The sequence below is a fragment of the Hemiscyllium ocellatum genome, chromosome 2, assembly GCF_020745735.1.
Source record: "Hemiscyllium ocellatum isolate sHemOce1 chromosome 2, sHemOce1.pat.X.cur, whole genome shotgun sequence".
Classification (NCBI taxonomy): Eukaryota; Metazoa; Chordata; class Chondrichthyes; order Orectolobiformes; family Hemiscylliidae; genus Hemiscyllium; species Hemiscyllium ocellatum.
Window position 1 is genome coordinate 92,787,662 of NC_083402.1, and position 16,666 is coordinate 92,804,327.

Here is a 16,666-nt window from a genome sequence, read left to right on the forward strand (position 1 = left end):
AAATAGTCAATAAAAAAGTTAGAAACAATAACACCAGTGACATAAAGTTAGAAGCATAATCTTCTGATTCGTGCACTCTGCTAGTGAGATTTGGTGTCTACAGTACATCAGGAACTTTACCTCATTGTGTCTCCAGTGATAAAAATTGTTGCATTTACTTTGTTGACTCGAAAGATGCTGAATAATACTGCCATAATTATCCACAAGTAATCACTAGCTTTTGGCCATTTGTGTGTTTCACCATATAGTAAATATTACTTGAGGATGACATGAGCGGGCTCCATCCTCTCCTGATCTAAAAACATGCTTCAAAGTGGATAATAACTTGGATAAGGAACTCCACTCAGCAGAGCTGAAATAATTGCTGAAACTATCCTAAACTACCCTCTTTTCATAGCACAGACTCCATCTTCCACTTAAAAAGTATTTATTCTTCTCATACTTAGATACGAAAATAGAAATGTACAGTCTATTCTGCTATAATGCGTATTTCTTAAGTGCAAATTGGCTATAAAGCGATTGAAGAATTTAGACCATTATTTGCAGAATGCAAACTTTCTTTACCTATATTGGCTATAATGTGATTCTGGCCCTATTAGTTTATATGACACGGCTATCGTGCAATTTTCTTATAATGCGAGATAGTATGAGAACGGAACTATTGTGTTATATCAGAACCGACTGTGCAGCACAGGAACTGGCCCTTTGGCCCATGATATTATGATGATCATGACAATAAAAATCCTTTCTGCCTGCCCTTGGTCCATATCCTCCCAATCCTTGCATATTCATGTGTTTTTCTAAAAGTCTCTTAAATGCCCCATCATTATCTGCCTACACTACCACCCTTGGCAGCACGTTCCACATTCTAACCACTCTCTGTGTAAATAAAAATTAGCCCCTGACATTTCCTTTGAACTTTCTTCCTTTTTCCTTAAATGCAGGCCCCCTAGTTTTAGATATTTGAACTCTGAGAAAAAGATTATGACAGTTAACCCTATCTATGCATCTCAATTTTATAGACTACTTTCAAGTTTCCCCCTCAGCCTCCAATGCTCCAGAGAAAAAAACCCGAGATTTTCTAGCCTCCCTTTATAGTTCATACCCTCTAATCCAAGCAGCATCCTGGTAAACCTCTTCTGTACCCTCTGCAAAGCCTCCACGTCCTTCCTGTAATGTGGCAACCAGAATCAAATGGAGTTCTCCAAGTGTGGCCTACTCAACATCTTATAAAGCTGCGACATGACATCCTGACTCTTGCACTCAATTCCCCGATGAATAAAGGCAGGCATGCCATATTCTTTCTTCATCACCTAATCTACTTGCATGATCACTTTCAAGGAGCTGTGGTCTGGAACCCCAAGATCCCTCTGTACATCATTGCTGTTCAGGACCCTGTCATTAATTGTATATTTTTCCTTAACATTTGATCTCCCAAACTGCAGCACCTCACATTTACCTGGATTAAACTTCATCTTCCATTTCTCCGCTCATATCTGCGACTGACCTGTATTCGGCAATATCCTTTGATAACCTTCTACTCCATCCACAACTCCACCAATCTTTGTATTGTCTACAAATGTATTTCTCACCCATCTACATTTTTATCCAAGTTATTTATATATATCACAAACAGAGGTCCCAGTACAGATCCCTGCGTAACACCACTAGTCACGGACCTCCAGTTTGAAAAACAACCTTCTACCATTCCCTCTGCTTTCTGTGGGCAAGCCAATTCTGAATCCATGAGGAAGTCACCATGAAGCCCATTCATCTTAATTTTCAAAATAAGCCTACCATGAGGGACTTCATCGAATGCCTTAAACAAAAACAGTAGAACAGAGGTATAACTTTCCAAAGCCAAATAAAAGAAAATAATTATGAGACCAATATCAGATAGAAATAATTAAATATGCTACAGAAAAGGAAAGTTCATAAATCAAAGCATCTACAAAACCGCATTGCACTTTTGACTTTTTTTAAATAGCCATATAACAAATTGTGGGTTTCGAGAGAAAAGAATTAAAATCAAAAACAAAATAAGAATGCAATATTATCAAAGTACCTCTCAAAAAATCAGTTTATGCAAAATGAAATATATACTCAAGTACAAGTTATTTCATGAATTTCAAAGCTTACAAAATTCAATTACCTAAAGTTAAATTCTAAAGTTGTAAAAATTATTTGCATCTCCTCTCCTTTTTTGCCCGTTCAGATCAAGGATGTAAATAGAATGATAGCTGGATATTTTCATATTATTGGAGGCAATAAAAGAATGTTAATGCAATTTTAGAACTGTTGTGGAATACAAAAGTATAATATGCTTATGTGATGGCTTGAGGCAGAGGGAGAAAGAGCCTTCACGATTCAGATCCTGGAAACGTTATTTATTAGTTTTTTTACAAAAAATGTTTTGCCCATCAAAAATAACACATTGGACCATAATTTACTGTTTGAGAGAGTCCAAGGCATTAGACAGATTTAGGACCAGGTAAACCAGATGCTGCCTGAACCGCTGTGCTCTTCCAGCACCACTAATCCAGATTTAGGACTAGGTTAGATTTTTAACATTCTCGCACGGCAAGTTGCTGAAAATTGAGCTAATAACGTCACAGGATGGGAACAGGTATTTGGAACTTGAGGGAACAGAGCAACTGTACATCTCATTAGCCACATTGAAGAATTGTGAAATGAACAGCACAAGTACTATGAATGGCCGTGGGTCAGTTAGCTCAATTGGCTAGATGGCTAAAATGTGACAAAATGTTGCCGATGGCATGGATTCAATCTTCATGATGGCAGTCATAATTCGAGGAGGACTGCCTCCTCATTCTGTTGCATGCCTCGAGACTGATGCTTCCTGAGACTTTTTAACCAATTGTCTTTCTCTACCCTTTCTGATCTATACCTAGAATGGGTGAATTCAATGTCAACTTGGAGAAAGTGAGGACTGCAGATGCTAGAGACCAGAGTTGAAAAATGTGGTGCTGGAAAAACACAGCAGGCCAGGCAGCATCAAGGAGCAGGAGAATTGACGTTTCGGGCATAAGCCCGAAGTTTTCTGAAGAAGGGCTTATGCCTGAAACATCAATTCTCCTGCTCCTCGGATGCTGCCTGGCCTGCTGTGTTTTTCCAGCACCACGTTTTTCAACTCTGAATTCAATGTCAACTCAGATACAGAAAGAAAAGTACAGAGAGAAAATCTAGAGAGTGAGATAAAAAGGGGAGAATAATTTAACAAGTTAACATCTTTAAAAACTGAAGAAATGAGGCTTGTAACAGTTCATTTTCAAAACCAGAGAGATTGCTTGTCAGTAATGAACACCTATTGCATCATTAAAAATGTGCTTAAACTGAAGTGGATAAGAAGCAGCAATCGGAGGCTAGTGTAGTTCATTTTTGCTATGCAAATGCAACAGCATCACATTTGTTGGTGAGGCAGAAAGCAAGATGCTTTTTTTGCAAAAGCTATTGGCCAGGTGCCAAATTCCCAACAGCAACATTTGAATTTCTGTGTTTAACTGCACATCTGCCCTTGCTGTAGAATTTGCACATCAATAATGGCAAGTACCATTAGCACTCTGCTATTTCGATAGCAAATTACAGCTAACTAAAAATAACTACCCTTGGGTCAATGCAATGAGATTTCACCTTCAAATTCTCTCCATCACAAAGTCTACGTACTTTGATGTCCTTAGATTCATTCACTTCTACCCTTCTTCAGCCCATCTGCTACTGAAATCCTAAATTGTGCCCTTGCCAGCACCATCCTCCCTAACTTCAGCTCAAACAGAACCCTGTGCTACCTGTATCTTATTCATCCCATACGTTGCTCACCATCATCTCGGACGTCATTAATTTATTCTGGTTTTGAACACCCCAAAAGTTCCAAATTCAAATTTTTGTATTTAAAAACCTTTATTGAGCTCATTCAGAGTTTAGTGTCCTAAATAAGAAATTAATTTTGAACACCAAAAAATCATGAGTTGGTGTAGTTGGCAGGGACAATCCTGACTTTTCTAAAGTGATTCTGCATGATACCTTCAGTACTCCTCTGCAAAATCCTATATTTGCACTGGTGGGAATAAGTGTTCCAATCTCGGAGGCCAACATTCCAGCACAAAGGCACTAGTTATCATTGATCAGCTGCACTGGACTGGCCACATATCTGTGTGCTTGATGCAAGACTTCCACAGCTAGGCTCTCTACTCTTAGCTTCATCACAGCAGATAGTGGCCAGGAGGGCAGAGTAAACACTTCAAGGACATCCTCTGATGCTCTGTGAAATAATGCAATATCTGCACTGACTCACGGGAATCTCTACCCCAAGGTTGTCCAATCTGAAGAAGCATCCAAAAAGGAACCAGTTATTTTGAGTGTCTTGACAGGCCCAGCAGGCGGTCAAGGTCAAATAGTGAAAGGAGCATGTTAAAACCCGAAACTTCAGCTGCCCCACCTGTGGCAGGATTTGTGGATTCAAAATCTGAACACTTAGGCACTCAGAGCCCTTGGAGTGGAATGAAATCAGCCTTAGGATGCCCTAAAAAGAAGGATTCTGTGTGGTTCTACATTAAAGTTCACAATTTTTTTGCAGGACCTCCAAAAACTGTCATTATTCTGAATATTAAATTAGCACTGCTGCCTCACAATGCCAAGGATCTGGATTCATTTCCAGCCTTGTGTGACTGTTTGTGTGGAGTTTGCACATTCTCCCTGTGTCTGCGTGGGTTTCCTTCGGGTGCTCCAGTTTCCTCCCACAATCCAGAAATGTGCAGTTTAGGTGGATTGGTCATGCAAAGTTGTCCATTGAGTTCACGGATATGTAGATTAGGTGCATTAGTTTGGGGTAAATGTTGAGTAATAGGGTAGGGGAATGGGTCTGGGTGGGTTACTCTTCGGAGGGTCAGTGTTAACTTGTTGGGCCAAATAGCCTGTTCCCACATTAGGGAATCTATGAATCTATGATTCAAATTGAGTTACAAATAAGGTCCTGAAGCCAGCCTAATGCAGAGCACACATTTCAGTGCTTACAAAGTGCAATTCCATAACTGCATTATACTTTTAGTACATCTTGGAATTTCAAACCAACTTTACATCTCCATAAAATGAAACAGATAACAAAAAAATCAATTTAATCAAACACATTGGAAAGAACAATAATAAATATTATATCAGCAGATACTTGGGAACACCATCACTTGCACGTTCCTTCACAGCAACTCACCAGCCTGACTTAAATATATATATAACTCGACATCTTCAGTGTCACTGGGTCAAAATCCTGGAACTCCCTCCCTAATGGCATTGTAGATCCACCCACACCAAATCAATTACAGCAGTTCAAGAAGGCAATTCATCACCATCTTTTTAAGGGCAACAAGGTATGGCCAATAAATGTTGGCCCAACCATCAATACCCACTTCCATGAATGATTAGTTGAAAAGTTCAGCAGGTCTGGCAGCATCTATGAAGAGAAATCAAAGTTAACATTTCAGGTCCAGTGATCCTTCCCCAGAACGGTTCTGAGGAAGGTTCATGAGATCTGAAAATGTTAACTTTGATTTCTCTTCACAGATGCTGCCAGATCTGCTGAGGTTTTCCAGCAACTTCTGTTTTTGTTTCTGATTTACAGCATCCAAAGTTCTTTCTTTTTTGATAGATTGCTTAGCAATTTGAAAATAATGCAGATGAAGCATCTTAAGTAAGAAATATGTTATCCAGGAACAAAGACCTCAGCACTATAGAAACCGCAATGGATTTCAATTTAAAACAATGGCCCAGCAATAAAATCAAATACAGAAAAAAAAATTATATTTTACACAAGCTAAAGGACAATACAAAAGTTTGATTAACTTACATTGGTACTTGCTCAGAAAGTTGAATCCTATGATGATGGAAAGCAACCTTTTAATTTATAGGATCATTAAATTTTTGAGCATGACAATTAAGTCACAGTGTGGAGTTTGTATCATTATAATTATTATCATTATCTATTTTGTCCATGAATAGAAAAGTAAACTGAAATTACAACAATTATATTTATCTTAAATTAGAAATCACATGACACCAGGTTAAGGTCCAACAGATTTATTTGAAATCACAAACTTTCAGAGTGCTGCTCCTTCATCAGGTGAAGCTTGTGATTTCAAATAAACCTATTGAACTATAACCTGGTGTCACGTGACTTCTGATTTTGTCCATCCACAGTCCAACACCAGCACCTCCACATCATGGCTACCATTTACACCACAAACTGTCTGCTTAAAGTGGAGAGAGTCTCCAAGAAGATCACTCATATCGACACAGACATCAAGTTTCTGTGGAAATGCAAGAAAGCAGAGAAGATCCCAAAAGGACTACAGATCATGAACCCACAACAGACTAATCTGAGGGACTCTGAGGAGTATGAGAGATGGGATGGCAAACATCTCATACATCTGCTCTACAGCAGACATTGCAACCTTGAAATCAAGACAGAGTTCATATTCTCAGCATATGTTCAGGACACGGCAGATCAGCTATGAGACACTGCCAAGCAGATGAGGCAACAGAACTACGCCACCTAAATGCCCACCAAGAACAGGAAACTTGAGAAACTCGGCATCACCTCCAACAGTAACCAAGCCTCGCCTGGTACATGGTTGAAACTGATACCACCACAACTTGTCTGACGAAATTGAAGTTCTTGGCCAAGGGCTCAATTTTGGCTCCACTACAAAAATGGATCCCAATGGTCTCACGGTAGATAGAGGAATTTATCAGACAAATGAGACTCTGGGAATTCTTCTACAAACGCAAAGATATGAGCAGTGAGTCCAATGAGACAACCAATGAACTCGTCAGAGAGATCCGCAGTGTAGCGAACAAAGAAGAAAGAGTCGACTTGGACCCCTCCAGAAGGACATTGTCCTAGGCTTGAAAGCCCAAAAGGTCACCCCAGCAGAAGGCAACGCCATTCATGCTCTTAAGACCAAACACAACATAGTCATCAAACCAGAAGACAAAGGAGGAGCCATCATCATACAGAATAGAAAGGGTTACTGCAAGCAAACGTGCCGACAACTGAACATTCAGGAACACTACAGCCAACTAACTGCCGATCTGACCAAAGAACACTCCCATCAACTCAACAGACCGATCCAGACCTTTGATCCAGACCTACAGAGTATCCAATTCACTCTCAACTCATGGACTTCTCGCATAGGAGACTTCTACTGCCTTCCGAAGCTACACAAGTTGCAATCACCCAGACATCGTACCAGGCAAGGGGACCCTGTGTGAGAACCTCTCTGACTATGTTGAGTGGATCTTGAAATCCATTGTACAAGGAATCCCCAGCTTCTGCCATGACACTACAGACATTTCACCCAATGAAGGAGTAGTGCTCAAAAGCTTGTGATTTCAAATAAACCTGTTGGCTATAACCTGGTATTGTGTGACTTCTGATTTTGTCAACTGCAGTCCAACACCGGTGCCTCTACAACGTATTTTAAATTAAATTGTGACATAGTTGTTGCACTTTGACTGTGTGAATTGTCTCATAAGGCATTCTGCATGGAAGCCTTAGCCAGTCGAAGCTACTAGTTACATGTAAAATGGAAGGGAATGAAAATAATCCTAGCCTTGTAATATGGGTCAAAGTTAAAGAAACTGGGTCAAGTAATATTTAAGAATTGGTGAAAAAAAGACATTTTGTTGTAGCTTTTTGCCCTGCACTCATCAGGGCAATATATAGGAATTATCAAAGTAAAGGGGTGAGAAGAGTGTTAATTGTTTGGTAAGTGAATTCTGATTACGACAACCATTTGGTTAAAGAGTGCACCAATTAATGATGTTCAGTACTGAACTGCAAAGCTAAGTTTAAATTTTAAATCAGGCATATTTGGTCTGATTGGTTAAGACATTGTTCTAATAAAATGAATCAAAGAATCAAAGAAAATATTTTACTGAGTAGAAGGAAGTGGAGTGTGGGCATATGTGCGCAACATACAGATCTGTGTTTTTTTTAATATATGTAGCTTCCTGTACACACATCTGTCCACACTGCTAGCTCAACTGACAATCCCAACTAGCACAATTAAACATCTTTCTGTAATGCAAATCAATTGAAGTACAAGGTAGCATGTGGTGAGGAGCACATCACATGTGAACGGGATAAGGGGTTGGAAACAAGGATATCAGTGAAAATTCCTTGTTTGAAATTGCTATTCGTGGTCTAAGAAAAGAATCAATGATAGCTTTCAGAAAATACTTAGATTTCCATTTCACTTTTGCCAGCAGCAAAAGGTGTAGCATTATCATCTTATAACAAAAGTCTTCAAAATACTTTATTTCCTGTCTCTAGATTAAAAAATCCTCTTTGTAATTTATACAGCTCTTGTGGTCAGAGTGAACTGAAATATAAGCACTGGGAGTTTGATAAAAAAAAGGTTCCTTAAATTAAATTAACCAGATACACTTCATATATTGGGAATGGAATTGGGGTAAGCACCTAATAATTAAATTATTGTGAGAAATTCTAATTTGAAATAAAGTATTAATCAAATTACATATGGTGATTTTTTTTTAAAGTTAATTGAGCCTGAATTCACAACATTGGTATCCTGCTTTATATTCCGACTTTATGTCCGGTCCATAACGTTTCACCTCCATACCATCACCCTCTTCACTTGCCTTTCACTGGTCTACTGATGAAACCCTCCTCTCGGTTTTGTTACCTCTAAATATTTAAATATTCTTCTGGCTGCCTTCTACTTTCCAATCTTTATAGACTTAGATTCATTCCTAACTCAGCTGCCATTTTCTTAAATTACACAATGTTCAAGTCACTCATCACCATTGTGCTCCCTGCATCGAGTACTGTATATGATCCAAAACTATTTATATGAAAAAGATTGTCATCATGTTTTCAAATTCCTCACCTCCCTACCTCTGGAACTTTCTCCAGCATTCTAACCCTTTGAGATCTCTAATCCCCTTCCACATTACTGAATTTCATTTTTTCTTGACCTCCAGTTGCCTCTTCTAAGATTTTCTGTCCCGAACCTTTCTGCCCTAAACCTCTGTGCCTCTCCCTCTAACTTTAAGATTCTCCTTAAAGTATTTTTGGGTATCACCTGTAGTTCAGTTGCCACCAGTCTCTCTCTGATAGTTTAGGATTTATGTTCAACTTCAGGGATAGCACAATGATCTAGGCTGATACTTCAGTACAGTATACAGCTTCATCATATGGGATGCCATTTTGAGATTTGATCTGGTCATTACCACTTGAACAAATAACAGTTTGCCATATGGAAATTAGCTGCCAAATTTCCAAATTACAATCTTTGTATAGCATTGTTGTAGAGTGCTTTGGAACATCTGGTGGTTATTAATTGTACTGTACTTAATAAATGTAGGTTTTAGAGAAAATAAAAACTTACCTCATCAGTCAAGAATACTTTCTGATGGCGATGTGGCTCAGTGTCAACACCCTTGCAAAGCATGTTTTATTATGTTAAAAATACTACATAATACCAGTCACAAGTTTGGATTTCCTATGAGTTGGTGGTTGTGTTTGACTTCATGGATTCTTTAAGGACATTCCTGAAATATCTCCATTGTTCAAAATCAGTCATCAGACTCCAAAAGTAATGTCTCACCCAGTCGAGTTTATTTTTCAGTGATTAGTGCCTCGATACTGGTTTGGAAGTAGACACCACAATGTGCCTGCCTTTTCTGCCGAGGAATTTGGAGGATCATGCAAAGGCACTGCTGGTATACTGCTCCAGCGTTTTAAGGTGTCAGCGATGTCCAAGCCTCCAAAGCATTTAGAAGCACAGGAATCACTACTGCCTAATACTACTGCCTAATAAACCATGTTTATGGCAGACTGCCCAATTAGTACACCACATTTTCAAGTACAGTCATGCATTTTTTTCCCCAAGAAACAGAGAATTTGCAATGGTTCAATGTACATTAAATTTTATATGCTACCCCTGAATTAGTTGGAACAGACGTGCTTTCAGCTTTCGAGTTTAGAGATTTCAGTCCAATGTTGAAGGATAACATGCATGTCACAAGTTTTACCAAATTATATTTTTTGTTGGTTAGAAAATGGCAGTGGCATTTAGTGTCTTGTGTGCTTTTGTTCTATAAACAAATCCAATGAGTCTGCTGTCTACACTCCAAAATGTATTTGAATGGTTTGTTGAATGAGTAAGAATAGATCTCAACAAAAGACTGCACAATTGAAGCATTACTTCATGTTTATATTCCAATCCCTTTGAGATAAAGGCTAAGAGATTTTTTTCAACAATTTTTGCATTTGTGCAGAGTCTTTGATGTTCATACAATACTGAAATACAACTGTTCCTTCACATATCTTACTCTCTCAATATTAAAATATTCTGTCTAGTTTGTTGTATGGAAATTTAGCTAATGTGCCTTGAGTTTCAAAAGCAAAATTACTGGGGTAATTTAAAAACATACTCTAATACTGGGACACCTCACTCAGTTTATTCCTCTGATATGCTATAAATCTACAGTGGCAGAATCAGAAATCACAACAGTATAAACATGTGTTCTATAAACATGCATAGTACCCATAAACCAATAATTTCATTCAGATTGACAATGTGATGTTAATGAATTATGATACATGATGTCATGTATTTCTTTCATATGCCCTACTTATTGTGACAAAAATGAACCATATTAACATGTTCTACAGATAGTGAGTGCAATTATAAGTTGTGCTATTTCTAGGAATAGACCCTTCTAAAACCCATGTTCTCCACACTTTTCAGAGGTTCAAATGCAGTTTGAATTTTCTGTAATAATATTTGGTGAATGAAGTTTGCATGTACAATTATTTAACAAATGTACATAGTCCTTTGCTGTACATGCTTTTCAAAACTTAATTTTCCTTTTAAATTCTTTACAGGTACTTAACAAAAGGAGTGTACATCCAATGATCTGACTACAGATACAAGAAATCAAAGTTTTTTAAAAAAAATAATCAACTAGCTAGTCCTTTCCTTCATGTTGTGCCAAAATCAGGGGACAGTACGGTGGCTCAGTGGTTAGCATTGCCATTTCACAGCACCAGAGACATGGGTTCGATTCCACCTCAGGCATGTGGAGTTTGCACATTCTCCCTATGGTTGCATGGGTTTTCTCTGGGCATTCTGATATCCTCCTACAGTCCAAACATGTGCAGGTTAGGTGGATTGGCCATGGGAAATGCAGGGTTACATGGATTGTTGGGGGGGGAAAGAGTGGATCTGGGTGGGATGCTCTTCAGGAGGTCAGTATGGATTCAGCTGGCTGAATGGTCTGCTCCCACACTTTCAGTGTTATAAGTAGAGTACCAGGCATTAGGGCAAAAGACGACAACATGGCTTAAAAATTTGGTCATAAGTCACTACTCAAAACAAAAGGATTTAATAAATTTATTGTGAATCACTTACACCAAATCTAATTATTTTTAAAAATACACTTTACTAAAAACATTAAATCATAATGTTTTTAGTAAAGTGGGCAGCACGGTGGCACAGTGGTTAGCACTGCTGCCTCACAGCGCCTGAGACCCGGGTTCAATTCCCGACTCAGGCGACTGACTGTGTGGAGTTTGCACATTCTCCCCATGTCTGCGTGGATTTCCTCCGGGTGCTCCGGTTTCCTCCCACAGTCCAAAGATGTGCGGGTCAGGTGAATTGGCCATGCTAAATTGCCCGTAGTGTTAGGTAAGGAGTAAATGTAGGGGTATGGGTGGGTTGGGCTTCGGCAGGTCGGTGTGGACTTGTTGGGCCGAAGGGCCTGTTTCCACACTGTAAGTAATCTAATCTAAAAAAAGTAATCTAATCTAATCTAATATCGGCTTTCAAAACATTATTGATTTCGGAGTTCTGATGACTAATACACCACTCAACTTTGTAACATTTGAATGGGTTACTATCTTAGAAGTGACTGCAAGATTATAATTAATTTGTACTCCTTATCATGTGCTTGTTTCAGGATGAAATAGCCATGTACGGGTAATTATATTAATATATCACAATTGGCTGCTCGCGGTGTGATCTTGTCTACTTTGTAGGGAGCTGCAGATACAAGGTGACTGGTTTGTGAAATACCCACAGGTGTGACCCCAAACTTCACTCACTCAACAGGCATCATTGTAATGGTCTGATTATGTACAAAGACACTGAAAATAGCTTTTGCTTTCAAAAGTTAAAAATATTCTTTCTTCATATACATTTGAAATTCTAATAATTGCTGTCATGGGTCATACGAGTAGGAAACTATGGGGCAACTGTTTGCATCAATGTAACACCACAAAATATGAACACACATGATGTAAGTATGTTCTGAAAATGCAAACTGATCGGAATGATGCACAGCTCTTCCTAGATTTCCTCCTCAGCAATGTAAATAACTGATCATAATTCCTGTTTAGCCTCAATTCTACTGAGCTAAACGTTTACAGGGCTTAGGCTCATTTCGTTACATTCCTGTTTGAAAAGAAAGATAATCGCTTCCTTAGCAACGTAAATCAAACAAATTATTACTTAACCCACACTTAATTTTCAACTGTCTCATAATCTATCTCACTAGTTTCATGCTGGGTTCTGGTAAAATGCCATGTTTGGCAGTTGTGGACCATTATCCAGTGAAATTCAGTAGAAAGGTTTTTTTTTAGAAAAACAATACATTTGATATCTGATTTGCCAATAACTCTGAGAATGACTGACCGTTTCCCAGTACTGAAATAATAACTGGGCAAGCAACAAACAACAAAAATGGTTGAAAGCATTTGCCTTTTCCTTGTTTTCTTTACCTTGTCCGCAGCAATCTAGCTTTACAAGTCCAGCATTTGATACGCATCAATAATAATAAATAATTTGCTTCACGTTGTGCCATGATATTTGCTCTTCTCACCTTGTACCCTGATGTAAACATCGGCAGCAGCTGCCGGCTGCTCCTCCTCCGGCTTCTTCCGTATAGAGCGCCGCTTCGACACACAGCCTTTGCGCTTCTCGTTCTTCCTCTTCATGACGGCCACAGCCCGGCACCGAGCCGCTTCACATCAGCTCGGGCACGGCCACGACGCTGAGCTTTGTAAATGGCGGATCCCCATCCACAGCCCGAGAGGGAGCCTCCTCCTCGCCGTGTTGACTGCAGTAAGCCCCGGACTCAGCCCCTCTTGCTTGGTGCGCTGTCTAAATGACGTGCCGTGCGGGAGGCCGGCAGGAGGGAAGGGCAAAACTGGATGCAAGTTAAGCTGTTTCCTTTTTCTTGATATGGTGTCTTAGTGATTGTAACCAGGTCAGCCAGCTGATTGTTCCCTGATTGGGGCTGTCAGTATGGTCCAATCAGGGAGCCCTGGCTGACATAAAAAGTTTGAAGTCAAATATACTGACACCTTGGTAGATGATTGTTACTACCCTCTGTTGAGTTATTATAATGCTCACCTGGACAAAAGTAAATGCCCAAAGACTTCTGTTGTGTAATTTGTTACATTAAAGATGTGGGCAGTCTGAAAAATTATTGTTAAATTAAAGCCTTGACAACCTTTTTATTTAAAAGATAGTTTCCTCCCAAAAGTTAATGTTAATTTAATCTCGGTGAATGAAGAGATTGTGAACTGAACTAAATGTGTGTCTCTTTCACTTTGTGTTTTTTTGCAGAAATGACAAAGATGATTGATGAGGCCAGAGCAGTGGACATGATCTATATGGACTTCAGTAAGACATTCAACATGGTAGACTGGTTAGCAAGGTTAGACCACACAGAGTAGAGGGAGAACTAGCTATATGGATACAGAACTCGCTCAAAGGTAGAAGAGAGTTGGTGGTGGAGGGTTGCTTTTCAGACTGGAGGCCTGTGATCAGCAGTGTGCCTCAACGATCGGTGCTGGGTCCACTGCTTTTCATCATTTATATAAATGATTTGGATGTGAACATAGAGGGTATGGTAAGTAAGTTTGCAGATGATGTCAACATTGCAGATGTAACAAAGGTTACCTCAGAGCACAATGGGACCTTGATCAGATGGGCTGACGGGCTGAGGATTGACAGATGGAGTTTAATTTAGATAATTATGAGGTGCTGGATTTTGGAAAAGCAAACCAGGGCAGGACTTATACACACAATGGTAAGTCCTTGGGGAGTGTTGCTGAACAAAGAGACCTTGGAGTGCAGGCTCATAGTTCCTTGAAAGTGGAGTTGTAGGCAGATAGGATAGTGAAGAACGCATTTGGTATGCTTGTCAGTGCATGAAATATAGGAGTTGGGAGGTCATGTTGCAGCTGTACAGGGCATTAGTTAGGCTACTATTGGAATGCTAAAGCAGTTCTGGTGTCCCTGCTACAGGAAAGATGTTGTGAAATTTTGGAAGAGTTCAGAAAGGTTTGTAAGGATGTTGCCAGGGTTGGAGGTTTTACCTATAGGGAGAGGCTGAATATTCTGGGGTATCTATTTTCTCTGGAGTGTCAGAGGCTGTGGGGTGATCGTAAAGAGGTTTATAAAGTCATGAGGGACATAGATAGGGTAAATAGACAAGGTCTTTCCCCTGTGGTGAGGGTGTCCAAAACTAGAGAGCATAGACTTAGGGTGAGCGGGGTAATATTTAAAAGGGACCTAAGGGGCAACTTTTTCACACAGAAGGCAGTGTGTGTATGGAATGAGCTGCCAGAGGACGTGGTGGAGGCTGGTATAATTACAACATTTAAAAGGCATCTAGATTGGTATATGAATAGGAAAGGTTTAGAGGGATATGGGCAAAATGCTGGCAAATGGGACTCGAGTAATTTAGGATATCGGTCGGCATGAATGAGTTGGACTGAAGGGTTTGTTTCCGTGCTGTATATCTCTATGATTCTATTTTGTGATTTGGGAAATTTGCATTAATAGAGGTGGTCATGTTGCTGGCCATGACTCCACAGGTAGGGAAGGAATGGATGACCATCAGGCAGAGAACGTGGACTAGGCAGGCAGAGTTCCCTTTAGCCATTTGCTTGAAAACAGATATTTCACTTTGGATATTCTTAGGGGAATAGCCTTGCAGAGGAAAGTGGCAACAGTCAAATTCATTGCACCAAAACTAGCTCTGTTGCACTGGAGAGGAGGAATAAGTGTGAAAAAGCTACAGTAAAAGGGAACTCAATTGAAAGGGAAACAGATAGATATTTCTGTGACTGCAGACAAGACTCCAGGATGGTATGTTGCCATCCGAGTACAAGGTCAAGAGTAGGCTACGTGGAATTTTGGGGTGGGAGTGTGAATAGTCAGTGGATGTGGTATACATCGGTACCAATGACATTGGTTTTAAAAAATGATATTTGAAAAGCAGAATACACAGAGTTATAAACTAAGATAAAAATTAGAACCTCAAAAGTGATGATTTCAGATTGCTACCAGTGCCACGTGCTTGTTAGAGTAGAAATAGCAGGACCTATCAGATGAATATGCGGCTGAGAAGGTGGTGCAAAGGAGAGGGTTTCAGATTCCTGGGCCATTGAGACCAGTTCTGGTGGAGATCTGACCATATAAAGGGTAAGCTTGCACTTGGGCAGGACAAGAGCAGTGTTCTCGGGGAATATTGCTGATACATTTGGGGGAGTTTTAACTAAAGAGTGAAATAAGAGCAAAATCAAAAGACCGAATCAGAAATAAGAAAGATAATAGACAGAGAGTTCAAACCAGAGTGCAAAGTAACAGGATTAAAATATCAAGAAGGCAAGACTTGAAGCATTGTGTCTAATGCGCAGAGCATTCACAAGAAAGTAGATTGATTAATTGTACAAATAGACATAAGCAGGTATGTTATAGTTGGGATTACAGAGATGTGGCTGGAGGGTGTCCAGGGTTGGGAATTGAAATGGAGGAGACAAAGAGGAAAAGAAGGTTAAATAGGACATTATTGCAATGGTGAGGAAGGGTTTAACTCTGGTGAAGCTGAATCTATGTGGGTGGAGCTTAAAAACAGCAAGGGGCAGAAAACAATAATGAGGTTGTAAATCTTTTCTGAACCCTTTCAAGTTTCACAACATCTTTCCAATAGGAAGGAGACTGGAATTGCACGCAATGTTCCAACAATGGGGCCTAACCAATGTCTTGTACAGCTGCAACATGACCTCCCAACTCCTGTACTCAATACCCTGACCAATAAAAGAAAGCATACCAAATAATTTCTCTTCATCTCAGACCTAAGTGACATACTCCTTATTTTTAAACAATGTCCCCAGATTTTAGACTGCCCCAACAGGAAAAACATCTTACTTACATCTACCTGTCTGCCCCTTAAGTATTTTGTGGATTACAGTGAGAGCACTTCTCAGTCTTTGAACCTTTAGAGAATACAAGCCAAATCTATCTTCATAAGACAGTCCTTCCATCCTGGAGAAAGTGAGGACTGCAGATGCTGGAGACCAGAGTTGAAAAGCGTGATGCTGGAAAAACACAGCAGGCCAGGCAGCATCCGAGGAGCAGGAGAATCGACGTTTTAGGTATAAGCCCTTCTTCAGGAGTCCTGCCATCCTGGAAATAAGTCTGGTGGATTTTTATTGCACTTGCTCTATGTCAGTAGTATCTTTCCTGAGATAAGGAGACCAAAGCTGTATACAGTACTCCAGGTGCAGTCAAACCAATTGAAGCAAGATTTAATTAATGTGATTTACCTCTAAATC

General features: G+C 39.7%; 1 protein-coding gene across 1 annotated transcript in view; it reads right to left on the reverse strand.

The window, feature by feature from the left end:
- The window catches only part of cdc14b (cell division cycle 14B), a 93,379-nt gene extending 80,087 nt beyond the window's left edge, over positions 1-13,292 (reverse strand). The window contains exon 1 of the mRNA XM_060838481.1: positions 12,919-13,292. Within this exon, the coding sequence (XP_060694464.1) occupies positions 12,919-13,033 (115 nt within the window). The 5' untranslated portion in view covers positions 13,034-13,292. The remainder of the gene's footprint in view (positions 1-12,918) is intronic.
- Between the last annotated feature and the right edge of the window lie 3,374 nt (positions 13,293-16,666).